The sequence below is a fragment of the Pelodiscus sinensis genome, chromosome 9 (genome assembly GCF_049634645.1).
Source record: "Pelodiscus sinensis isolate JC-2024 chromosome 9, ASM4963464v1, whole genome shotgun sequence".
Lineage (NCBI taxonomy): Eukaryota > Metazoa > Chordata > Testudines > Trionychidae > Pelodiscus > Pelodiscus sinensis.
Genome location: NC_134719.1, coordinates 37,507,966 through 37,535,822, shown reverse-complemented (window position 1 = coordinate 37,535,822; position 27,857 = coordinate 37,507,966). Strand labels below are relative to the sequence as shown.

Below are 27,857 nucleotides of genomic sequence, written 5' to 3'. Positions count from 1 at the left end.
CATCAAAGTGTAACATTATTGATCTCTCTTTCTTACACATGTTCACATGCCCCTTTCTAAAGGAATTAAGGAAAACATTCTAAGAATAGGGACAGCTACTGAATACTGCCAGTGGTATACTGGGCCTATCTTATACCTGAGAAAATGAAAGGCCTTCAAAAATATATTTATGGGTTGAGAAATAAAATGTTGTTATTTTAATGGATTTCTTAACTGAATATCTTTTTTATTATCCTTTGTCTTGGCCACTTTTTTCTTACTGTGACTTGAAAGCTGCACTCTCACTCATGATGCATACATTATGTTTGAAGTATAGAATGATTTTAGTTACATACTGGATAGAAGATGGTTAGTATTTGAAATCATACAAGAAAGTAGTAAAATTAACTTTTTTGCTATATATTTGTGGTTGACAAGCTTGAAAATAAATAAATTCTGCCAATGTTTCAGGATTAAATGGAAAGGTGTTGGGATGCACGATAATAACATGTAAAATGGAACTACTATAAATCTCTCTGTCTCTGGACTTTGTTATGGAAATGATAGCTACAGTAATTTTGGCAAAGAAATTAGATTTCCAGAAGCTTCTGTATGTTTTGTTATTTTGCCTTTATAGAGTGAAACGAAGTAAAACAGGATGTCTGATGGCCTTCATTAGTCTTAATGGCCAGATTGCTAGCTGATCTAAATTGGGGTAGTCCCATCAAAGTCAATATGAATTTATACTACTGAGGATCTGGCCCTATATATTAATATCCCTGGGCAATAAATCTGTGTTATTGAGATGCTGGAGAAGACTTCATCCATATGCACACACATTAATTTAAACAGTAAATGTGGGTCCAGAATATGATCCTATTTCAAATTACTGACTTGTACACTGAAGCAGAATGCAAGGGAACTTGTAGACTATAAAAGGACGGTGAAGTATGGCTAACATTGACTAGAAAATGTCATGAAGCAAACATAATTTACACATCTAACTTAAGAAATGGAAGTTTGACTATTAATTATTGGCTAACTTCACCATTTTGTGGCTAGAAATTTCTCTCTCTTTTTAAGTAGGCACATTCAATGTAGAATGTGATTATATAGAGAAGGATTAGCTATTGATGGGTACAATCTGTTGTGACATTGATATTTTCTACCTTTATAAAAAACAAAAATAATTCTCTTTAGTTGTGGTTACCGTAGAAGGAATAGGAATGTAGTTGTGGTTCTCTGAGAAGCTCCAGTGAAACTTTAGATTTTCTATCAAGCTGGTTTTAGTTCCTGGGTTATCAGAGAGATGCAATAAGTGGCACTCAACAAAGTTAAACAACATTTAGAATTCTTCTTAACAAGTAAAAGCGCTTATGAAAAAAGTATAAAGAAGTTTTTTTTGTTTCCTATTTTGTGTTGATTATTTTGGTTTGTCAGTACTGAATCTCCATCATTAGACGAGTCATGTTTCTTCACTGTTCTGTTAAATACTTGCAAATCATCTTTGTACTGGCACAAAATTCACAAGATTTTCACAGTATGTGTTTTAATATTTAAAAATGGAAAGGATTTCGCTCTTTAATAGCTGTCAATTATTTCACAATCTCCTTTATTTTTTCTAGTACATCTGAAATCCCTCAATTCCGGTTGCCATATGAAGCAGTGAATTTTGAAGTTGAGCTTATGAAGGACCTTGGAGTGAAGGTAATGAAAACTACAATCCGCCTATGTGTAGCTCAAAGAAAAAGGAGCAAAAGCTCTGTCAAAGATTAACAGCAAAATGTTGTGCACATTAGTGCAGAACAATTAAAAGCTATACCAGGCAGAGGCAGGAAGATGCTTTCTCTTGCTCAGGGCATTTGTCTGTCTGCTGTCTGAATGCCACTAGTTTGGAAAAGGGCAATCAATAGTTCTCATCTGGCATGCCTGCATGTGATTAATTGTCTGTAAGAAACAAATTCCTAAATTGCTTTAGGGGTTCAATGTAGCTATTGCAATGATTTGATTTCTTTAATCAAGTTGTTTTCATGCATGTTTGGTAGTACTTAATACATTCCTATTTGACACTTCTCTCTCCACTCCAGTTTTCTTTTAATGGTTTGTAATGCAATCTCACATTGATGTTTATTTTACTTATTACATGCATCAAATTAACAAAATAGTAACATGATCTGTTATAAACAATAACAATAATTCATCTTCTTGTAAATCAATAGTTTTGCATTGGGTGCATTTTATTACACAAACAATATTTCTTGATTATTTTTAGGTAATGGGAAGTTATTTTAGTGTTCATTTAGTGCTTGCTGTATAGAACAAACATTCAGCATGTTTAACTCCTGCTCATTTTAATAGAAGTTATTTGTATGGAGCATATTAGGAGACTACACAGAAAATATATTGGGAGACTACACCTTACTCATTCTTTTATCTTTTATCTGGGAATCTCAACATCTAGAGTGAGATCCTTATCCTCTTTCAATGCCTTTATGATCAGGTGAATGCCTGGAGTGGCATAAAGGGACTTTAAGATTGATTATAGACTGTGGCTAGGAGTATGCCTCCCAGCTCTGGTAGATAAACTAACCCTGGAGAGCTAAGCCATGAAAGGCCACTTGGAAATATTTAAATATTAAATGACAACAATATAGTAGTAGTGAGAGACTCTAGCCATTAGATTCAATGCGAGTTTTGTTGCACTGAAGGGCATGAAAAGCAGAGCGAAAGTATGAGAATAAAGAAATTAAGTTTGACACACACAGGAACAGGAGGATTGGTTGCTAATCATAATTTTGCTAAAGACTTGATGTGTGACCATGAACAAATAATTTCCCCAGTCTGTGCCTCAGTTTCCTCAGTTGGAAAATGGGGAACACGATACTAATCCTTTGTAAAGTTCATTGAGACCTACCAAGTAGCAGTGCTTCCTAAATGCTTTTTGGTTTAGTTATCACTCTTCACAAACCTACTACCAGTGAAATAAATTTGTCTGCATTTATTCCTATTTTTTACATACTTTGATTCATTCCAGCCAATAAAAAGAGAGGCTCAGAGCACTATTGATCACTTAGAAGAAATACGATTAAACAAATGCAATCTCAAACCCAAATTATTAATTCCATTCCTAACTGGCTAAAAGATAGGAAACAAAGATAGGAATAAATGGTCAATTTTCAGAATGGAGAGAAGTAAATAATGGTGTCCCCCAGGGGTCTGTGCTGGGAACATCCTATTCAACATATTCATACATGATCTGAAAAAGGGGTAAACAGTGAGGGTATGTCTACACTAGCTAGTTTGAATCACAGCTAATTCGAACCAGGAAGTATGCGCCGGGATGCGTTAGTTTGAACCAAACCCCTTGGTTTAAACTAATGTTACTCCACAGTTTTGTATTCGAACTAGCGTGCCGGCGAGATCATGCTAATGAAGCACGGGATATTTAAATCCCCACTTCATTGACTATTTTGAATACCTGCATTTGCATCCCTAGTTCGAACTAGGGTGCAAGTGTAGACATACCCTGAGATGGCAAAATTTGCAAAATATTTAAGCCTACTCAAAATAGTTAACTGTAAAGCAGACTATGAAGAGCTACCAAGGGATCGCACAAAACCAGGTGGTTGGGTCACAAAATGGAAAATGAATTTCAAACTGGGTGGGGTTGCAACTTCTTTGGAGGATAGGGACATAATTCAAAATGACCTTAGCAAGTTACAGAAATGGTCAGAGGTAAACAGGATGAGGTTTAATAAAGAGAAATGCAAAGTGCTCCACTTAGGAAGGAACAATCAGTTCCATACATACAAGATGGGAAGCGACTGTCTAGGAAGGAGCATGGTGGAAAGGGATCTAGGGGTCATAGTGGACCACAAGTTGAATATGAGTCAACAGTGTGATGCTGTTGCAAAAAAAGCAAATATGATTTTAGGTTGTATCAACAGGTGTGTTGTAAGCAAAACTCGTGAAGTCATTCTGCCGCTCTACTCTGCACTAGTTAGGCCTCAGCTGGAGTACTGTGTCCAGTTCTGGGTGCCACATTTCAAGAAAGATGTGGAGAAATTGGAAAGGGTACAGAGAAGAGCGACAAGAATGATTAAAGGTCTAGAGAACATGACCTATGAAGCCAGGCTTCATGAACTGGGCTTGTTTAGTTTGGAAAAAAGAAGATTAAGGGGGGACATGATAGCGGTTTTCAAATATCTAAAAGGGTGTCACAAGGAAGAAGGAGAAAATTTGTTCCTCTTGGTTTCTGAGGACAGGACAAGGAGTAATGGGCTTAAAGTGCAGCAGGGGAGGTTTAGATTGGACATTAGGAAAAAATTCCTAACTGTCAGGGTGGTCAAATATTGGAATAAATTGCCAAGGGAGGTGGTGGAATCTCTCTCTCTGGAGATATTTAAGAACAGGTTAGATAGACATCTGTCAGGGATGGTGTAGACGGAGCGTGGTCCTGCCTTGAGGGCGGGGGGCTGGACTCGATGACCTCTTGAGGTCCCTTCCAGTCCTATTATTCTATGATTCTATGAATGGTGATAAATACAGAGTAATGCACACATGAAAACAATCCCAAATACATATTTAACAGGATGAGATTGTAAATTAGCTGTTTCCACTTGAGAGAGATCTTGTGTCATTGTGACTAGTTCTCTGAGAACATCCATTCAATGTGCAGTGGCAGTCAAAATTGCAAGCAGAATATTGGGAATCATGAAGAAAACAATAGATAATGAAACAGAAGATATCATATTGCCTCTCTGTATATCCATTGGTAAGCCCACATCCTGAACACTGAGTGCAGATGGGATCCCTAAAAAGAAAGTGTTGGAATTGGAAAAGGTTCAGAAAAAGGCAACAAAATTATTAGGAGTATGAAATGACTTCCATATAAGGAGAGATTAAAAAGACTGGGACGTCTCAGCTTAGAAAAGAGATAACTAAAGGGAAATATGATTGAGGTCTATCAAATAATGATTGGTGTGGAGAAAGTAAACAAGGAAGTGTAATTTACTCTTTCTCATCACTTAAGAATTGTGGGTAACCAAAGTAAATTAATAGGCAGCAGATTTAAAATAAATAGAGGGAAGAATTTCTTCACACAACATAGAATCAACCTAAGGAACTCTTTGTCAGAGGATGTTGTGAAGGCCCAGACTATAACAGGGTTCAAAAAAAGGGCTAGATAAATTCATTGGTCTATCAATGGCTATTAGCCAGAATTGTTAGTGATGGGGCCCTTAGCCTCTGTTTGTCAGAAGCTGGGAATGAGCTGGGATTGCCTGTTTTGTTCATTCCCTCTGGGACCTGGCTCTGGCCATTGTTGGAAGACATAATATTGGGCCTTTGATCTGACCTGTAAGCCCATTTTTTTTTTAATTTAGAAAATTTCTGTTTGGTTCCATTGAATTCTTGTCTATTTTCATGAATGAGTACAGTTCTCTTAACCTTTCCACAGAATAAAAATTCATGGAATAAAATATTGTCTTAAGTCCTGATCCTGTAGTTGAGTCTTATGCCCACAAAAAGCACCATTGACTAGAGCAGGGCTTGTTGGTGTAAAGTCCAGTTGCAGAATCTGGGCTGTCTGATCTTTTGCTACACCAAGTGATGCTCTATTACCCTTCCTTTGGTACAGTGACTAGTACTGCCTGTAGTATTGCCTTATTTGTTAGAATTAACAGCATGTCAGAATATCAATCTAGTGCCCTGTTTGCCTCCATTTTACTGCTGTGCAATAGACTGGTGACATGATGATTTTTTTCACAGTAACCCCCAACACTTTTTTCCTGATTAATGGGCTGGATGATTGTTTTGTTTGCCACACATTCCCTAGACTGGTGCTTTGCTCCCAGATAAGCATTCTAAAATATTGAGTTTCATGTGGGGTATTTTATTACTAACTCGGTATCAAATACACCTGAATCTCTATACTCTGGGTGTCCCTAATCTGGAGACACCCATGGTTCAGAGCCTGGCAGGGGAGGAGGGAGCAGCTCTGCATGCTGCCACTTCCCCAAGCCAGGGTAACGGTAGCGCAGAGAAGAGTAGTGGTGGGGGTTCAGTGCCTGGGAGTGGCAGGTGGTGCAGATCCATGTCAGCCCCTGCGAATGGGGCATCAGGTAAGAACCCACCTCCACCCCACTCATGCTTAGATCCTACACTCCCATCCCCCTCACGCACCCTCCTTCTCTCTGAGACCCCAACCCAGTTTTCTCCCATGAGCTGCAAAAATTCCTCTATCCAACATACTCTGTTTCCCAGGGTTGCCAGTTTTAAGAGGTTCAAGTGTACAACCATTTAAAACTACTGTTTTGCTGTGCTGCTGTGTTCCATACACAGTTTTTTGTTTTCTTTTTCTGTTTGTTTGTTGACTGCTGCTATTCCAGGAATCAAAGTAACCCCGACTATCAGGAAATACAAAGTTGACTTTATGCCTTTTTTATGCTCCATACCTAACGTTGAGTCATACACTAAAATTAGTTTGTTCAAACCTAAGTATTTGGCCCTGTAAGTCTAGCTTGGAAAAGATATTTTTATATTTGATAGATCATTATGAAACTTTTTGAGATGCCAATAAGAGGAATATGATAGACGTTAAACCATTTTAATGATCAATTTCAAATTACTTAATAAATATTTGTAATGTTTTATTTTAGATAGTTTGTGGGAAAGGCCTTGGAATAGAAGGAATGACACTCAGTACCTTGAAGGAAGATGGTTACACAGCAGTCTTTATTGGAATAGGTAGGATTGTTTCATTCTCCGCTATTTTGTTTTGCTGAAAATAAGAATGATTTTTTGCCAATAAATGGTTTGTATTTCAATGTCTTAGAAAGATAGTTTAAACATCTTCATTGTAAACCAATTGGGATATTGAGAAAAAAAATCTCTCCTTATGATTTGAATCTGGCTCTCCCTGGTAGGTACTGTAAGGTATTGGTGCCCGATGTCAATCCAGTGATTAGCGTGAAATAATTTGGATGGGTTTGAACAGGTGAGCATCTGCTAAAAAAAACCCATAGCAATTGGCACTAAATGGCACTGTGTCTGTATGTCTTAACAAAGACCAAAAATTAAATAGTGTTGAGGACAGACCTAACCTATTGCACCATGGGCTCCCTGTAAATTGTTTTTGAAAGACATTGGTATGGTAGAATAAAGAACCTTGCTCTGCTGCAGCTCATACTGTATTTGTAGCTAACAGACATGAATTTTCAGCATATTTCATGAACTTTAAAAGTACAGAAATTCATCTCCAGTATATACAAATTACTTATCTGAACACTCTGTGCAGTTTACTGTAGATATGTATGTAATAAATAATAAAACTAGGAACAAAACAGCCTACAGGTTTTCTCAGTTTGATGTCGCATGCCCTTTTGAAAAATAGATAGATATACTTCATGAGAGCTTACTAAGAGAGTTGAGTTGCTTCCCATGAGATGGCTTTCAAACTGCAAAGTTAAATAACCAAAAGCAATGCTTTCCACTGTCACTTCCATTTTCCTTTCTGATAGAGGAAGAACTTCACATTCACTCTTATTCTGCCACTCTGAAAGCTGGAAAGAGAGTCAGTGTGCCATTGCAGTGTTTTGTTTCTAAAATAATATTTTATGGGCATTTTTTTATTGTTTGTTTAAACATAAACTTAAACATTCATTTGATAGTTCAACGAGCCATTCAGAAACTTAGTTTGATTGGCTTTACTTATTGTTTACTGAAAAGTTTCAAAAGTAGATATACTGAAAGTTATTATAAATAATTGCTATTTTAGCCTGAGGGACATGTAAGAACAATATTTAGTGTTTGTGAACAGCTTACTATAGCCACAAAATTATCTAGTGAATATATAAGCCAGTTATATTGTGCTTTAATGCTTTTTCTTTTTCCTGTAAGAATTGACCATCCTTCACAGATTCTAAAGCTAACTTGAATTATGGTAGCAGCTGACTTTTTATAAAAGAAGTTGCCTTTGAACTCTATTTAAACTAAAATAATAATTTCATCTCCACTCCCATTATAAAAATATCCACCTGCATAGGTGACTCATGGTAACACCCAGGAGGTGCACTGTCCCACTATGCCCTTGCCAAAATTTGATTGCTAAAAGGAGTGCTCCCTCAGACTGCCTTCCTGTTCCTAAAGGTGGCCCTCCATACATCTGTCCCCTTACAGATACCAGTTGCCTATGCCCACCTGATATTTAAACCATTTCTGCTATTTAATGTTTGTTTAGAGTAGGTTATATGTTTGAGTACAGCAGTATCCATCCCTGACATATGATAGGCATGTTGAACATATATTATCTACAGTTGGTATGAGGCTTAATGTGCTTTATTGATCTAGGCATTGCCTAAATGAACATAATAGGAAACAAGTTGTCCAACTGTTCCTTCCTATTATTGATTACAGAGATGTAATTCTTAGTACAGCGACAACTGTTGTTTGCCATCTGGGTATTCAGTATAATAAGCTTTTCAGGTTCATTCTCTCAAGTGATTATACCACCAACCATGGTGATTTATATAAATCCTCTCATTGTTAGAGACTTTCCACATGTAGGAATTTCCATGTATTCATATTTCTATATAATTGTACACAGGGAAATATGCCAAGTTATCTTCTTTCTTGCTTTAATCAGTTTGACTGTTGTTCTGATAACTGTTTTATAAAATACCAGAAGTTAGGAGAGAAATGCATAAATAAGCATTTGTGTTTTCAACATCCAATAGCTAAGACAAACTATCAGCCAGCCTTACAACATCAGCAATGTTAGCTATTGCAACATAGACAAACATTTAAAGACTTCTTTGTCATTGCTGATTAATTGTAAATTTTACCACTGTGTATTTTACCTGTAGAATAGCTGGATTTCATAGAGAGCGACTGTGTTTGTTTCCGAGGTTACACTCAAAAAGATTATTCTGACACAGTAAATTTTAAAAATAAAAGGCAGTTAATTTTAGGTAAATATAGACATTGTGTCTCACAAATAAGTACAAGGAGCCAAGTAGTGGTTGCACTTCTGTAAGAATGTTGGGTATATGAGCAGAGTTTTAGTAGATAAGCAGAGGTGCTGTGTACCACTTGCGTAGTGCCACATGTAAGCAGAATGCTTTAGGAAACAGAAGGGGAGCAGAATGTAATAGATGTATACAAAGGCTGGTGAAAGGTACTGTGAACTCGTAACAACTGTTGCTGCCAGAGGCTAGCAGGCATGCGTGAATGAATGCATTCTTGACTTCCCCCCAACCAACTTGTTATGCCCCCATTTGGAGTGCTGCCTCAAGGTCTAGCTAGCATTCCTTTTTATGTTTAGTGATCACTAGTGTTCTCATTCCACTTACACTCTGAGCACCGGCAGAGGAAGATGGAAATGCAAGTGAGTACCAGAGGCTAAGTTTTTCCCAGAGCAGTGAGATCTTTGATGGGATGCCTCTTGGAAGTGAGGAAGGACCTGAAGATGTGGTCATTTCATAGATGTGGGAGTGAACTAGTGTCCACAAGTTTTATGGCTTGAGTGGAGACAAATGTCTTGGTAAGTAGAGGCTGAAATTGCCTGGAGGACCCTGAGCATCACTTGGCTGGAATTTGGCATCAGGAAGAGGAATGTGTCATGAAATAGGGGGTGAAATGGCTCTAAGTGAGAAGAAGAGTGCACATGTGGAAAGTGGACATTGTAAGGTTGTATTCCTAATATTAGCAAGCATATAGAAGAAAAACATGGTGAGGCTTCAGTCTGGAGGTAGAGTTTACAAACTCTCCTTTTTTTATTTAATAACTTTAGAATTGGTTTTTGTGCTAACTCCATGCAAAAGGGAAACTCAACCAAAAGCATGTGTATGTAAGTGTGTGACTATATATTAATTCTGTCACTTGCTAGATACATTCTGTCATCCTTCAGGAAAAAAACTATATATATATATATATATAATATGAGAGTATAAAGAACATTGGAGTCACAAAGAAGAATTCCACCAGAACATGAAGCACTTCTTTCTCAAACCCTTGACCAGTACATAGTTAAACCTGCACCATGCTTTTCAACCAAACAAATCTTGTTCTCATCTGCATCAGCCCTCCACCAATTGCCATTCAAACAGGCTTTGTAGTATGCCCTCGCAACAAATTTGAGCAATTTCAGACCTTGGGAAAGGAACCCTCACAGACAATGTTTTATCAGCAGCTCCCATCTTTTTATAATGAAACAAATCAAGCTTGAAGTCCTGTATTGAATCCAGCTGTGACATATTGCCATAAGAAGAGGTAGTCTCTCAAGTAGGTATATCCTATAGAATTGAGATGTTTATGTGTAAAACAAACACCATAAACTCTACCCAGAAACTAATTGACAGCCAATATATGTCATGGAGCACTGATAATATATGCTGTCTCGAAGAGTTATCACTTAATGTACGAGCTGCTGCATTCTGCACCTGCTTAATTTTCCAGATAAGATGCAGACCACATAGAGTGCAGAGTAATAATTCATAGGGAGCACGAGGCAACCAGGACATGTATTACCATAGCATGGTCTGTATCCAAGAGAAAGCAAATGAGTAAAATGCATGCCTGGACTTTGCAGTAATGTTATTGTCCAACAGTAGATGGGGATCCAACACAATCTCCAGACTGTATATCTAAGTAACAAATAACAAGCAGACACTATCAATCAAAGGGGATAATATTAGCCTTCCCATATATTCCAGTTGCTTCCTTTAACCTACCATTATCACATTATGTGGAGTGAGTTAACACCATGTTCCTGTTATTTCTGGAGGTTTCACAGAGTGGCTTGCTTCATCCCTGCCCCACATGTGGTCCTATCATGGTTCTCTTTCCACAGAGATTGCAGCTTAGTAGAGTCTTCTGGTACACATAACCTCAGTTGTTTTATTGAAAGTTATAATTCGGAAGGGCAAAGTGATAGTGAATTACAGTTTTTACTCTTGGACAGCTGAATTCACCTCATGCCTCATGACAATAATAAAAGTTAGTTTGAGGCCAAGTCAGCATTGCCATTTGTGTGGAACAAAAAAAAATGATTTTAAACATTTGTATAATTGACATTTTCTACACAGGGCTAGAATGCTGCATCTGGGGGAAAGGGAGAGGAGTAATTTAAATCAATATGGCATGATTCCTTTTGTGCTTACTCACCCTCAGTGATTGTTCCTTTTCACTTCCATTTAGCTAAATTCTCAATTTCTAAAGCTTTTGGCATTGTAGTTTACTAAGTGTTTTTAAAAATGGCAGTTAAGCATGGAAACACATGGATAGAAGTAAATGCTTAAAATATCATTTTGAGAGTCAAATTGTCTGCTAGCTTTGGTTTTTACATTGTCACGTTTCTGCTATTGTTTTTAAAATCTAACCAAGATGAGTTAAATCTCTATTAAGCTTTTATGGCCAAATTTGCAAATGGGCACCAGAACTTCTTATTTTACCTACCAGCACCACATAGTAACACTTAGTTACCTGCTTAGTGCAGGTTCTGCTTGTGCAAAAATATGGACAAGCAGAATATGTGTGACCAAGTTTACAATTCAATTTAAAAACTTAGCCCTTACAAGAAAAATCTCAAATCAGTAGCTGCTATGTGCAAGAACGCTGGCGACCCATCATCAGCAATGGACCTGTAGCACCAACTGGGAGAGGGCACAGGGTTCTAGGCCTGTTATTTATGTTCTAGTTCACCACAGTGTGTCACACAAGGTTTCTACTAATAGACTGTCCCCCATTGGTCGCTATAATCTTTGTGAAATATATGTGCAGAGATGAGTGTGTATATAGCGGTGTGTGTATTTATATGTATATTGGAATTTATGCTCCTACAGCCTTAGAATTAAAGACAGGTCACCAAGAGGTAACACGCCTTCAAACAGATTAGAGTAATTCCTCATTTAACACTTGGCCGCTTAACAAGTTTTCGCAATAGCACGATTTTTTTTATAGGGAACGTTTTTTGAATTGCATGACCGTCCCTGGAATAACACGATTTCCCCAGCTGGCCCGTTGCTGGCGGCTGTGGTTTCCCCACCTCCCTGCAAAGCGGCGGAGGGTTTGCCACTCGCCGTTCCATTCCCTGCTGACTCCCCCTCACCGGACACCTTGCTCCCTCTCCTCCGCCCCCGCTTGCAAGCTGGTGGCTGGGTTTCCCAAGCCGGCCTATTGCCAGCGGCTGCATGGGGCTTCCCCCGCCTCCCTGCAAATCGGCAGAGGGTTCGCTGCTGCTAAGTTGGTAGGTACTATGCTTTTGTGAATAGTGAATCTGTGGATTCTGGAAGTGTTTAGAGATGAGGGGCTGTCCATTCCATGTGAGAGGCTGGAAAACTTGAAGATTGGAGTGTACCTAGAACTAATTTGCATGAGGGAGAACAGGGTCTTTGTATGCAGAAAGGAAAATACCTGTTTGCTTATAGCTGAAGTTATCAGGGAGCGGTTGCTGGGATAGCACAGCCAAGGCTTCCTGCTAAGGAAAGATAGTAATGAGGTGCTTCGCAACCATGGGTACCTTTGGGAGGTATCACAATAAGTCCTATGGAAACAGAACACTTTTTGTGCTCTGGGTTACTGTGAGAGGGTACTAGACAAGAACTGCTGAGCCAGCCCTCTGTGATATCAAGTCCCATTAAGGGAAACAAATTGAAGCTGGTTAGAGAAAATCTGTACCTAATTGGTGAAGGAGAGTCATCAGCCCACTCCAGTAGCTTGGGGCTATATAAAAAACTGAGAGGAAGAAAATAAAGAGAAGAGAGTGAGGGAGTGGAATCAAAGTGACAGCTCTTGCCTCCTGTGTGTGGGCACAAGAACCCAAGTTGTACATGGTGAAAAGGTGGTGAGAGCACAACCTAAAAGAAACTGCACCAGTGGTTACTGAACCTTATGGCCTCCGAGTGACTTCGTCAGCACAGCATAGGCATGAGCCAACAGGTCCTTGCAATGCCCTGCTGCAGTTACTGTATCTTTTGGTTGATTTTTAGGATTGAACACTTTTTTTTATTATGTTTCTGCTTGAAGGTTAGCTACATTATTTGCAGGCCAGGACTTCATCTTTCAAGACCTCAGGGAGTATTATAGTCACCTGTGAAGAGAAAATACAACACAGTTGCTTCATATATAAATATTTATTTGAATAAAAATGAAAAAGGTATAAATATTTTAATAGCAGCTAAAATACTATTAAATGTAAGTCCTATTCAGACTTTTAAGAGATTACACTGATATGTAGAGTGACATCTGCACTACAGTTTAGGGTTGCTAAATAATATTTACACTCCCCAGTTTTAGCACACAGAATATATATTCTTTACATCTGATTATCAGAGACGACTCTAAGCTTATATGTTCAAAATGCCACTTTCAAAAGTGATTTACATGCTTAAGTCCCACAAACTTTCAGTAAGACCATGAGTGTCTGTATGGGATCTGGAGGTGAACACACCCACACTAGTGTTAATCAAGCTAGTGGGCTAAAAATAGTAGAGTAGCCATGGTTGCACCAGTTGCTAGCATGAACATTCTTATATCTTTCAGTTCACATCCAAAAATGTTGGCTTTCTTAGCAAATAGCAAAAATCTGGTCTGTGAATCCTTTTAGTTAATAGCATTTAGTTTTCAGCTCATGGATGACTTGATTCGAGAACACTCGGACACTATGGTCACTGAAGAAGCAGTCTGTGCCCATGAAAACTCATGATACCATTTACATGTTTTGTTAGTCTTTAAAGTGCTACCAGACTATTTGTTGTTTTTAAAGTTGATTTCTTTAGACCATCCAGTCGGACAGGAAAAGATTTCTGTAAAAAAAAAATTCATGTTTGAAATATCAACACATAAAATAAGCTACCTCATGAATTTCAGTATGGCGTCCATTCTTACATAGAGCCCCCTTGCATAACCTTTACTAATATGAGAGTGAGTACTTGCTCACATTGACTTCAGTTGTACTGCATCAGTGAGTAAGGATGCACCCATCTGAATATAGGTTACACAGTTTAGCACTAAATATTTATAGCTGGGACCAAAAAAGTACTCACAATATCCAAAGTTTATAAGCTCTGAGGCAGAATGACATTGTTTTAAGTGGTCTAAGGAGATGGACACTGAGGTCAAAATGAACAGTTGAAAATCTTGTTCAAATTTTAGGAATTTAATCTGCGAAAGGAAGTGGTATAATTTCCATTGCTTGAGTCTTTTACAATTTGACTGAAGAAAACATTATAAAATATGCAGTAAGAAAGGATCATTCCTTTAGTTCCAGGAGGTTGGATAATTCATTATCTAATGGGGTATTTTTCATCTCTAATTTCAAATGAGTTTTATTAGTTTTACATGTTTGATATCTGTATTGCACTTGGAAACACTTAGCATTTGGTTTGTGTAAAATAACTATTTCTTCCTGGATTGCTTAGCATCTGTTACACCATTCCAGATTCCCCAGAGGCTGTATCATTTAATGGAAATTTAGTTAATATTTTACATGATCATGCAAAAAAATCTGAGAGAGAGTCCTTTCTACTGTATCGTGTGTCCTACCTGCAAGGGTTAAATCAGTACATCAAAGGGAATAAATCAAATACCTCGTGTACAGAACCTCTGCAGTAATTGCAGTCATTCATTGTTAATTAACATAGCATTAAAACAATGGTGTCACCAAATAATCTCATTGATTGTAACAAAATTACACACCAAAATGAAATTAAAAATCCAAGCACTGATGCACCTCATTTTTTAAAAAGTTGTGAGATTGATTTACTACCTTCTCCCCAAAAAGTAAGTAATCTCCTCATGCCTGTTATTATCTTCTGATTAACTATGCAGTGCCACCTGGTGTGCAGATGGGAAGAATATTACACATCAAGAGCTCTGTTCACACCCACCCACACAGATACAAACCTACATGGCAAAAAGTGAACAGATGTTCATTTTGCTGGTGTTACAGAAAATTGTGCATCTTACTTCTGATCCATAAACTAAATGTGGAGAACATGATATCTGCATATGAGGTGCATAGGACCATGGCCAGCATGCAGATTTATGGAGGAAAGAATATCATGTAAAATTGGTTTCCTGTCTCACTTCATTCTAGTTTTTTACCCTTTTCCATTGCTGTTTATTATTTTTCTTTTCCCCCTTCATTTACTATTAAAATTTTCACATCCAAGAAGAACTTTCCCATTGATCACTGGATTTCAAAAGTGATAGATTCTGTTTCTTGGAGTCTCAGATCTAGTTCTCTATTCCCTGAGCAATCTGATGATGATCCAGTAAAGTCAGGCCCATATTTAGGTGCCTTGCTGAATTCATGGGCTTAAAACACTGTGTATCTTTCAGGGTCAAGTCATTAGACAGTGCAGGATAAAGAAATGTTTTCCATGTTTGTTCTTGTTTTTATGTCTTTATTTTGCTGTTGTGCTGTGTTGTTATATTGCATCCAAAAGTATTGACAGAAGACAGACTCTGTCCCCAAACAACTTAGTCTAAATTTCAGACATGACAGTGCTGGAGAGAGGAACCCCCACCCCCAATAAAGATGGATAGAGCCCTTTAAATTTTCAGATATCCATTTTGTATCTGCAGGCATCCATATCTGTAGATGTCATTGTGGATATCGATAGCTCATTTTTGCAGATAGAAATAGGATGTCACCAGGACAAGTGATGCTAACATGGGTACGATCACCTAGTTATTCAAGATAAAACTTGTCACTTGCTATAGAAGGGAAGAAGGGAATTTTCTGGAGAGATTTTAATGAAGACAGTAGTGGTCTCATGAGTCAGAGACTATCTGCATATTGGAAGCAATGTGAAAAAAAAGATACTTGAGGGTGAAACAGATCAATTCTGATGCAGCGGAAGGGACATTGGGCAATTGACTGGGAGACTAGACTAGACATGTAAAGAGGGCCTGAAACATGCAGGGCATAGAAAAGCTGTTTCCTTCCCTGTTGCAATGATGTAAAAGACAGGTTGCAGGTTGCAGAGCCATGGAGAATCAGGCTTGAAGTTTAAATGTTATGGGATGCAGAATGAGGAACCAATGAGAGATTAAAATCCAGGAAGATCATTTTAGGTGTGAAGGATGAGGAGGGCATCAGGAAGGCCAAAGATGCTGCTGTTGAAACAATCAAGATTGGACATGAAGGCATAGATGAGAGTTTTAGCTGTCTGAAAAAGAGGGATGTTGTCAAAGAAGCAATGGCAGAATTTTTAGACATAGCCTGGATGGGAATGGAGACTATACTACTGTCTTGCTATCAGAGGGAGCTAGAAACAAATTGACCATTAAAATTGCTATAAAATGTTCATGGAAGCAGAATGATTTATCTATTAGATACTTTTTAAATTTGAAATAGTCTTTCCATCATGGGCTGTGTCAAAAAGGATGTGCTCTTGCCTCTTACGTATTAATGGAGGAATCCCCTGCACAAGATTGTGTACTTAAATCTAGGAGGACCAATACAGAGGCTCAATCAAATGTATGTTCAGCTCTTTGCCCCGTGCTAACATGTCAAGGAAGGTACTGATCCCAAGTGTGGGCTCCATGGAGATGAGAAGAATTTAATCCTAGTACAATCTAAGTCTTAGACTGGTATCAAATTCCTTCTATAGTGAGTTAATTTTTTATTTTCACTACCATGGTATGAAAGGTATTCCGATATTATGGTTGAACATCTGTAAATAAAACTGATCATATATCAGTTCTAAGAAAAAGAACTAAACCTCCTCAACATAGTTGATATTCTGTTCTTGTACAATACTTGAAACAAAATATTTTTAAAGCCTCCTTATAACAAAGGAAGCAAAATTGCATTAGAAGAGGAACTGTGTACAAAAAACAATTTATATTGGGTGCTTGCACTTCTTTTTCAGTGAAGCATGAATTTATTTATAGAGAATATCAATTTTTGTCCCTTTTCACAAGAAATTTTTTTTTAATTTTCAAGGCTTTTTTTTTCTGACGACAATCACTGTAATCTGCTCTTCTAATGCTACATTGTTTGTCTTGATATTAGTGGGCCCTTAATACATATCAGCAGTGCTAGACAGTGGAAGCTTTTTGGGATCAGATGCACAAAACAGCTTATTTATTACTAATAATTTTAAGACACTTCCAGAAAATACTAACAATCTGCCCTTGGGCATCCTTAACCTATTCACTTGCAAATTACACAGATTTTCATGCTCTTATTTACTTATCTTTCCTACCAAGAAACTACTTAGCATAACAATCTCTATTGCAGATGTTTCACAAAATTCTCTCCTGTTTCTAAGATGCTGAACTCCTTTCTGAAAGAACATGCCCATCTAAATGCAATGTGAAATTCAATTTTGTATTTACATTTGGCTCGTATTGTTTGAAGCAGTTAAATGTATAAGTACCTTAGAAAATTCATAGAGGCAAGGTGTATGACAGTAGTTCGTCCAATAAAAATATTACCTCACCCATCATGACTCTTTCATAACTTGGGAGCAACATTAGAAAATATATTGTGTTTAATACATTTTAACTGATGTTTATAATTTAATCAAGTAGTTATATTAAGTATTTTTGTATTTGAAATCTTTATAGAAAGAAAAGATAAATATTGAATAAGGTAGAAATGTGTAAGGGAATTGTGTATACATAGCACTTCTTTTAAAGCTCTATTGTCAACTAGCCAATTAGCCTGTCATAAGATGGGATTTTCAGGTCTCTCCTCCACGTCGGTCTTCTCTCCTGAGCCTCCGGTCTCTCGCTCCATCTCTCTCTCTCTCTCTCTCCCCTCCTCCTACTGCCTCCCCTCTCCCTCTCTCAGCTCTTCTCCGCCTCCTGCCTCTCTTTCTGTCTCTCTCTTTCTCTTCTCCTCCCCCTCCTGCCTCTCACTCCGGGGATTGCAGAGCCCAAACGGCCATTTGGGCTCCGCACTCCCTGTGCTGCATGGGGAGCGTGGAGCCCAAACAGTGACTTGCGCCACTTGCTCCCATGCAGCGGCCTGGCAGAAGTCAGCTGAGAGCCACGGTGGGAGGCGAAAGGGAGTGGGGCGGTGACGTTCATGGCCAGGGGACGGGGCCTGGAGCCGCTGTCACGCCGCATGTCACCGCCCTGCCCCGCCCCGCCCCGCCCCCCTTAGCCTCCTGCTGTGGTGCTCGGCTGACTTGTGCGCTGCTCAGCTGGGCCGCTGCGGGGGAGCCCAAATGGCTGCTTACTCCGCTTGCTCCCCCGCAGCGGCCCAGCTGAGCGGTGCAGAAGTCAGCCGAGCGACTCAGCGGGAGGCGAAGGGGGGTGGGGCAGTGACATACACAGCCAGGCCCCACCCCCGGCCGTGTACATCACCACTCCACCCCTCTTCCCCTCCCTCTGTAGCGCTCGGCTGACTTCTGCGCCGCAAGTGTAGCCAGGGTTAGGGTATGGCGCATCAGCAGACCGTGTACAGTGCCGTCTGTGTCTGCAAGACAACTGTTTGTCTGCAAACTCTAACATCCCTAAGGATGAAAGACTTCATCTTATTAGTGAGCGCCATGGGCCCCCAAGCTTGTCTCTTGAAGAGAAGCTTCTTTGGTGCACTTTGATATGTTTTCTTAGTAAGTTTTCTGTTCCATTTGGCCCATCTCATAAGTTGTTTTGCAGGAGGAGGGGACTCTTCTGATCCTTGGAAATTCTGAAAGAGGGACAGTTTAAGTCTTTTATCTGCAGGAGCAGTCTCTGACTGTTAATGGACTGGGATGGCCAGAGCATAACATGCACTGACTTAGGGTATGTCTACACGGAGCAGCTTTTAGTGACAATGCTATGTCAACACAGCCCTTATGCTTAAAATTGATGTCTGTGAATGTTTTTGTGCCAACAAAATACTCCCACCCCCAGTTAGTGGGTTTGTCTTTCTCATTAGGAGAGCACTCCTACTGACAAAGCAACATTCACAAGTGTGCTTGTGAATGCACAACATGCACACACAGCTAAATATTGCCATTTCTGGTCAAAGAGGTGGGGCAGGGGTTAAGCACCCTTGAATGACAAAAGTTTTGATTAGCAAGTGCAAGTGTAGACACAACTTTATGCCTTCCCCTTCTTACAGTATGTTTCCTATATCAGAGGAAATCTGTGCTGCTTGGTTCAGGCACAAGTCAATTATAAAACGTTTCAAGTCCATTAGTATTTCTAGTTTTCATATCAGATACTTTTTCAGTATTGATACAATGTAACAGGTTTTTTTAAAAAATGAACAAAATGCTATGGGTAGCACATGCCAGTGTAGTGAAGGCATAGTGTATCGATAATATAGTATAGTTTTAATGAGATTGGCAACAAATATGTGTGAAGAAACATTCAAGTACTAAAATAATATGATACATTTCTTATTAAGCTATGTAAACTTTTTTGCTGTAATATCTGACACTTGGATTTAATAGAGATATCCAGGCCTCTGAGTCAGTTGTCACTTCCTCGTGTTAGATCTTACTTTAACATTTTTCTTTACATTTTAGCATGATTGACTAACTCTTTCTGCCGAGGCTGGATTTTTTTGATATGCGTGATATAAAAAAAAACATTATGGTAATATGCATCTGGTAAATATGTATATTAAACTGCGATCATGTACAAAGGCGAAAAGACTTCATTGTAGATTCTTTAGGAGAACATTTAACATGTATGCACAAATATTTCCATGACCATGGGTGGTACAGCAGATTGCTATATTAACCTACCAACTTTGGACTGAGTTTGCCATTCCACATAAACAAAATTTTTTTGATTATCTTCCATGCACATTACCACATACAAACCTATCTCATAATTTTGGGTAGTTTACATTTTCTAATCGATGGACAATTCCTGAAAGAGTAGGGATGTTACCAATGAGTGTTAGGCTGTTAGGGTTAGAGTGTTGGTTTATGTTTGCATAGTAATGATGGGTCAGCATATATAGTGCTATCTTCACTGTTCCTGAATCTAGGCTATGCTGTGAGTTCGTACATGGTGTTAGATCTCCAATTCAAAAATGTATTCTAAATTTTATTTTTAAAACCACTTCAAAAGATTGTTAGATACAAATAAGCATACTAAATAATCAAAGAGTTCAAATAATCATTAACAAATTACATGCTTATCTAATAAATATTTCTCAAGTCTTTTGCCTTTGGCAATGTTTTATTTTATACGAAATCATATTGTTTAATTTCTGTTTTTCATAACGAAGTCTAGTTGATAAGTAAGTCCATTGTCTCAGTTTATATTTTTACAGATACTTCTTATTTCTTTATATACAATTATTTTTAGAGAATAGATTCATGCTAGAAATGCAGCCTGTTAAGACATGTACTGTTGTGGAAAGTTGAAATTGGTATCAGAAGTTCAGTATGTCATTTGTTCAAAATTCTTTTTAATTAATGGTCTTTGGTGATTAGAGCGTCAAAGAAAAAAATCAGTGATAAGAATGTAAGGGTCAACAAGATTCAGTAGATTAGTCTTTAATGCTGCTTTTATAATTGTGCTGAAGCTTATTAGTTGCAAAAAAACCGCTACTTTTTAAGAAACAGAGATAATAAATGTCAGATTTTTTTCAAATGTAGAAAAAAGTTACTTTTTTGTTCATTCATGTCTCAATCATGTAAGAAAAACATTATAATTGATTATTAATGTACATTTGTGGTTTCTTGGAAACTATTTGTATCTGTGGATGTAATGATGACAGATGGTGGTTTATTTACATATGGTGTGTATTTTAAAATAGATTCTAACAGTTTAGTGAGTATTGGAATTGAAGGACCTTGTCATTATTTTAGAAGGACATTGTTAGCCTTTGTCACACATTCTCTCAGTAAATCAAAATGCATATTCTTTTTTCTCTGATAAGTTGGGGGTTTTCTCCAGTAAGTGGGTGAAGAACATGTAAAATAATACATAAATATTGTAATTACTATTAACATTTAACACTTGTGCATTGAAAAATGTGCTGCAATCCCATCTATTATTTCATTTTGCAAGTGATTCAAGTGTGAATATTCTGTACCTTTCTTAAGAAACAGAGGATTTATATTGTGGTAGTGGCCAAGAGCAAATATCATTTTTGGTGAGGAAAAATAAAAGCTAAAGCTCTGAGAGATAATCTGAATTTGAAAACAAGGAGATTTGAGAAAGCAAAACTGAGTTTATTGCAGATGGTTTCCATGTTTGGTCATCTACTAGACCCAATACAACTACTATATACATGTTTCACATTGTTTGAGGCTTGTCAGGGTGATGTGCTTTAACTTGGTTACTTAGCAAAACATAACAAAACAGCTGGCAAAAAATATTTAAGGCAAATCCCAGATACAGTGTTTCAACCTGCCACGTGTGGACTGAATCCTGTAATCGTGCAATATCCCCATTGACTGAGATTCTTCCCTACGCATCAAGCCCTTTATGTTGAGCAGGGGTTCAATTAAAGGGGTCAAAGAATTTCCCTAATGCAGAAACTGAGGAAGACAGCCACATGCTAACTTTTGAAAACCCTTTCAATAGCCCTTGAGGGTGTGGGTGAGGTGTGCTTGGGTAGGAGGAAAACGGGGGATTACATAGGAGGTTTTTGCCCCCGGTCCTAGTGATTTAAAAGGGCTCAGGGCTCTGGGCCACTATCATGGTAGGTACAGAGGCAGGGACCCTGGGTTCTTTAAATTGCTTCTGGAGCTCAACACGATATGCTCTGGATAGTGCTGAGGGCTGGCTGAGGGAGGCTAGCTCCTAATCCTGCCCCCTTTGGCCAGGACTCCCACGTTCTAGAGGACCCAGAGTCACGCCCCATTCCCATTGCCCAGGACTAAGCAAAGTGTTGCCAACTGTTGAGGGAGGTAGTGCTGTCTAAATTAAACATAGAGTTACTCCAATTCATGTAGCAGCCAAAACTCATGGAGCGCAATGTATTTTAAATCCACTTTAACTTTGTTCCCCTAATTTGTGAGCTTTCTCCTATTGATGGCATTTGGAGTTTTTATAAAGATGGAGGAGTGGGACCTTAACTGGCAAGTTTCTGTGCCAGGAAGTAGGAGACAGTCAAATGTAGGATTTAATATACACCTTCTGCAGGTGTCCAGAGAAGTTCCTGTTCGATTAATTGTGTAAAGTAGGGGTTACTCTATTAATTCCAAACTAGGGGGCTGGTTTCCTAAGCGAGGAGTGAGATGGGTCTTTTTTTCTTTTTAAAGAGCTCTGGCAGTCAGCCCTCACTCATGCAGAAGAGATGTGCACAACCAAGAGGTGGGAGGATGGGGTAATGGGAACAGCTGAAACACCACTGCCCAGGTTTTCCTCTCCCTGTCCTCCCACACCCCACCTCCCACTGCCCCCAAATCCCTCACCAGGAGGTGGCAGCAGGGCTCTGGCTGTGAATCCTGATGTGGCAGCAGCAGCATAGAAGTCAGGGTGGGCAATGGGGCACTAAGGGTATGTCTAAACTACATGGCTCCGTCGATGGAGCCATGTAGATTTGTTTGTTCGGCAAAGGGAAATGAAGCTGCGATTTAAATAATCACGGCTTCATTTAAATTTACATGGCTGCCGTGCTGAGCCGACAAACAGCTGACCAGCTCTTTGTCGGCTCAGCGCGCTAGTCTGGACGCTCCCCTGCCGACATGAAAGCCCTTTATCGACCTCCCCGGTAAACCTCATCCTATGAGGCATAACGGGGAGGTCGATAAAGGGCTTTCAGGTTGGCGCGGGAGTGTCCAGACTAGCACGCTGAGCCGACAAACAGCTGGTCAGCTGTTCGTCAGCTCAGCGCGGCAGCCATGTAAATTTAAATGAAGCCGCGATTATTTAAATTGTGGCTTCATTTCCCTTTGCCGATCAGCCTAATCTACATGGCTCCATTGATGGAGCCATGTAGTTTAGACACACCCTATGTCTGCGCTGAAAAGTGATATTGACAAATACTACTTATCACATTACCATCCTGACTTCTGCACTGCTGCTTACACAGCACTCCTCTTAGAGCCAGCAGCTGCTGTTCTCCACTCTGCCTTCAGAGCTGGATTGAAGTATATCTGCTTTTGTAGAGGAGGGCGTCAGTGAGTGCAGACACAAAGAAGGTTGCATGATCAAATAAGTTTAAGGACCCCTGTTGTATAGTTAAAGTTGAAGCTGGGGACACACACACACACGACTCTACCTTGAAAAAGCCAGTAAAATCTCCCAAAAAATTCACAGACTTTTACTGATAAAAACTTGTAAACCCCTTTTTATACTTATCTGATGAAATCATCGCTTCCATGAAGAAATGGAATCTAGTAGAGTCAGGATTTCACCTGTTTTTCTGAAAATGTACCTAATAGGGCTCACCACAAGTTCAGGAATTTGCCCATATTCAGTGCACTGAAGTGCTCCTGGAAGGTAGAGAGCCACCATCTAATGGATGGGGAGTGAACTGGGACTTTGGAGATGTGGATTCTAGTCCCATTTCTGCTGCTGACCGATTGTGTGACTTTCAAAAGATATTTCATAGCTCTATGCCTCAGTTTCCTCATGTATAAAATGGGAACTGTAGTACTTACCATTTATTGATAAAGTACTATAAAAGAGCTAAGTGGTATTATTATTATGGGATTCTTGCTGCTGTATAAATCTCTATATTTCACCTCATACAAATTATGGTGCCTACCCAAACTTAACTTTTAGCCATAAATTTACAATATTTTGTGGTAAGGTCAAAATAACAAAATTAACAAGAAAATAATGCAAAATGAGATTTTATAAAGGGGAGAAATTGCCAATAATCTAATCTAATAATTTCTAACTGCAACCATAATGAGGATAATAAATCTGATATCTTCTTGCTTCCCTTGTTCCATTTTCTTTGCATTCTCAAAAGATTGTGTTCACAGGGTTTTGTTTCCAGAAATTAAGTTTTAATAATTTAAAATGGAAAAAGATACATCTTCTGTAGTGGCCAATATAGTATTATTACAGTATTTAAAATGTCACAGAATATATATTTACTTACATGTTTATATATTACTTACGGGATGGAGAAAGAAGGGAGATTTTAAATGGATCTTGCTGTATTTTAGAAGAGCAGTCTGATTTTGTTCATTTTAATGCTAGGAGAAAAAATGTTTCTCCTTCTATAAAATACTTCAGAATTCATGTAGTAAAATCTTCTACACAGTAGGGGTTTCCATATTTCACAAGCATCCAGTAGTAGTAAGGGTCAGGGAATAACCAGTGAATAAAAGTCAAAACTCAAAACGATGTGCCTTTCCTGTTTAGCACTGGCCACTTATAGAAACTGATAATGTTTGATTAATGAGCGGCAGCCTTGCAGCGAGTGAAAACATCTGTAAGAAATGATTTATTATTTCACAGGTATTGGAAGCTTGCCATATCTTGCGGATTTAACTATGTGTGCCTGAATAAAATAAATGAGATGCAACATGTGAAAAATGAAAACACATTACTTGTAAAGGAGGTGTCACAAGCAGAATATTTTTGTTCAAGTACACTTTGTCATGGGGATTTTTAATGTTGTTCTGAATACAAATCATTTAACTGGTTCATAAAATCAACTCAGTTGGAATTCTTGCATCTATCATCCACGACAGAAATGAGGGTTAAACTTAATGTGGTGTAACTTCCTTTAAATGTTCATATTTTGCATTATGTGCAGCTATTGAAATTACACATATGGACAAAAATATTCTCTTTTTAAAAAATATTAGAAGTAAGAAATTGCACTGGTATAATGTTAAGGTTGAAGTGAGGAAAATTCTGGTATAGGGTCACACAGCAACCTTTTCTGTATTATTTTGTGGATATGTGTTCCAGAACACTATGCTTGCCATACAATATATGATAGATGGGGCCTGAGTGCTTCTAAATCTCATAAATATTGGGGGTTCACTGAAATCAATGGAGTTATACTGGTGTTAAATTAGTGAAGGTAAGAAGGGAGAATCAGGCCCATTATAGTGATGCTATTTCTTGACAAAATATTACACTATGCTATAATTCAAGTGATACAACAAGAGAAGAGATTAAAAGAACCTTAACTCCAGTTGTCCTGATTTTGTGTAATTTAACTCCTACTGTTTCATAAATGTGGTTGCTTAGTCTCAGTTTATTTTAAGAAAACAAGTAATTAAACATTGGAAAAATATTATGCATTTCAATAAGGGTGAAATTCTCCTTTCCCTGCACATAGCTATCTTAAGGTTATGTCTACACTGTCAGTTGAATGACAAATCCTTTGTCATTCAGAGGTGTTAAACATGCCTATGTCACTAAAAGCTGTGTAGTGTAGACAGAGCCTGAATGTGTGGTATTGAGCAGGAGTTGGGTGCAGTGTGCCCTTGTTCTGCCATACAGGACAGATTCAAATGCCACATGGCTGATTTGCAGACTGGTGGTACACATCCAGACATGCCTCAGTGAACATGATTTATTCTACACATGGATGGAAGAATTTAGGAGCACTTGTTAGGAGATGAGGGTTTCACTTCTCTTAACCTAAGGCTAGTCTTAGCCTTCCACAGATGCTGTTTCCAGTTATGAGCTGGAGGAGATCTTTTCCATAGTCTCCCAGCTATGCCAACAAATCCATTGTCCACTCATTGGCCTGTCCCTACTGGGATCCTTTCACATTTGTCTATTAAGAGCTGTCAGAGAACCCTTTTTCCATAGAACACAGAATGGTTCAAATCTCCCACCTCCATGAGGCTGGCCTGCACCTCTAAAATGGCACTGAACATAAGAACAGCTATAGTGGGTCACAGCAAAAGTCCGTCTCACCCAGTAACCTGTCTTCTGACAGTGGCCAATGCCAGGTTCCCCAGAGGGAATGAACAGAAAAGGAAATTATCAAGAAATCCATCCTGTAACCTATCCCCAGCTTCTGACTAACAGAGGCTAGGGATACCATTCCTACCCATCCTGGCTAATATAATAGCCATTGATGGACCTGTTGACTTGAATTTATCTAGTGTTTTTTAAAGTCCTGGTCTTCACAACATCCTCTGGCAAGGAGTTCCACAGGTTGACCATGCATTGTGTGAAGAAATAATTCCACTGGTTTGTTTTAAATTTGATACTTATTAAATTTCATTAGTGATCACTCGTTCTTGTATTGTGGAAACAAGTAAATAATTTTTACTTACCACTTTTTCCACATCAGTCATGATTTTATAGACTTTGATCATATCCCTCCTTTGCCACCTCTTTTCTAACTAAAAAGTCCCATTTTCATTAATCTTTCCTAATGTGGAAACCATTCCAAACCCCTAATCATTTTTGTTGCCCCTTTCTGAACATTTTCCAATGCTAAGGTAACAAAAAAAGCAGTCATGTAGCATTTTAACGACTAACAAGATGGTTTATTAGGTGATGAGCTTTCGAAAGCTCATTCTCTATCCATTCTCAAACCTCCTCTAATGACACCTCAATCTGGGACAATTCATCAGATTTCTCACCTAAAAAGAATGGTTCAGGTTTGGGAATCTTTCCAACATCCTCAACCATGAAGACCGATAAATTCATTTAGTTTCTCCACAACGACCTTATCCTTGTTTGTTCCTTTAGCATCTTAATTGTCCAATGGCCCCACTGGTTATTTAGCAGGCTTCCTGCTTCTGAGGTACTTTAAAAAATTGCTATCACTTTTTTTGTATTTGTTCTTCCTTTTTGGCCTTTCTAATTATATTTTTACACTTCATTTGACATAGTTTATGCTCCTTTCTATTTTCCTCATTAGGGTTTAACTTTTTATCTCTCACTGCTTCTTTTACTTGGTTGTTAAGCCACAGTGTCACTTTCTTAGTTCTCTAGGGTGCGTCTACACTCAAAATAAGATATGCAATTTGAGTTACACAAATTGCGTATCTCATTTTGATGCTATTTCAAAATAGCGTATCTTGTCATTTGGCGCTGTCTGAAGATGTATTGGAACCACTTTTCACATTTAATTATACAACATTATGGCCTAATCACATGCCAAATAGACTATTTTAAATCAAAGTTGTGGTTGTGTTACATTCTAAGACTGCAAAAAAACCTTCCTGAACTGCTTTTCCCATTAGACTATTTTGACCAAACTGATTTACTCTTTCTAAATTTTACATGGGGTGGAGGTGGTGTTAAATATTTTTTGTCCAAAACTCATGTTATATTTCAATCGAAACATATTTTTAATGTTTAAACTTGACAATAAAACAAATATAGGACTTAATCTTACAAGCATGTATGCACTTGAGTAACATGACTTCTTTGAGTATTCTCACTGAAGTCAATGGAATTACTCACAAAAGTAAAGACTATCTATGCCTATAGGAACTGCATTCTTTTCACCTTGCATCAGAAATGCTGACACAGCCTCAGTTGCTGTGTTATATTCCCACAGCTGTACAATAGGCCAATATTTAAGTCAATATGATTTTTAAAAGACTGATATTTAGGGTTACTTTTACTATCATCACAATTTTCTGGCAAGGCAAATACATAAATCCTGGGTAATAAATTTCAAGATGCATGCATTATGAAGAAACATTTTGGGATAAACTATATTATGTTATGTGCATTAAAATACTATGCCAGTCATGCTTCAGCAGGATGGAGGTATATCTATAACAGTATGACTAATTATCTATGCATGCATTTATCACTAAATAAACTTAACACACGACAGCAAGATTGTTTACTTAAGCAGTATAATATTGGAAATGGTAGATAGCTCTAGAACATAGGATTACATTGCCAGAATCACACTATTTATTAAGCTATGATAACACTAATGTTCCTCTTTGATGTATAGCATGTGCGACTTCAGCTGAACTTGTAGAGAGCCTTAAGGATGTTTCATTGAACATTTAGTATGGCAGCCAGCCAGAATACATTTAGCCTAAGCCCAGATGACAGGCTGGTAATGA

General features: G+C 38.3%; 1 protein-coding gene and 1 long non-coding RNA gene across 8 annotated transcripts in view; one reads left to right on the top strand and one right to left on the bottom strand.

Annotated features, from left to right (window-relative positions):
- The window catches only part of DPYD (dihydropyrimidine dehydrogenase), a 680,031-nt gene that overhangs the window by 301,347 nt on the left and 350,827 nt on the right, over window positions 1–27,857 (top strand). For all 7 annotated transcript variants that reach the window (XM_075936591.1, XM_075936588.1, XM_075936587.1 and 4 more), the window contains 2 exons: window positions 1,605–1,686; window positions 6,639–6,726. In XM_075936591.1, coding sequence (XP_075792706.1) covers window positions 1,605–1,686; window positions 6,639–6,726 — 170 coding nt within the window. The remainder of the gene's footprint in view (window positions 1–1,604; window positions 1,687–6,638; window positions 6,727–27,857) is intronic.
- LOC142830588 (uncharacterized) overlaps window positions 12,627–27,857 on the bottom strand; it is a 122,345-nt gene continuing 107,114 nt past the window's right edge. Inside the window, exon 6 of the long non-coding RNA XR_012905965.1 lies at window positions 12,627–13,066. This is a non-coding gene — a long non-coding RNA (uncharacterized LOC142830588). The remainder of the gene's footprint in view (window positions 13,067–27,857) is intronic.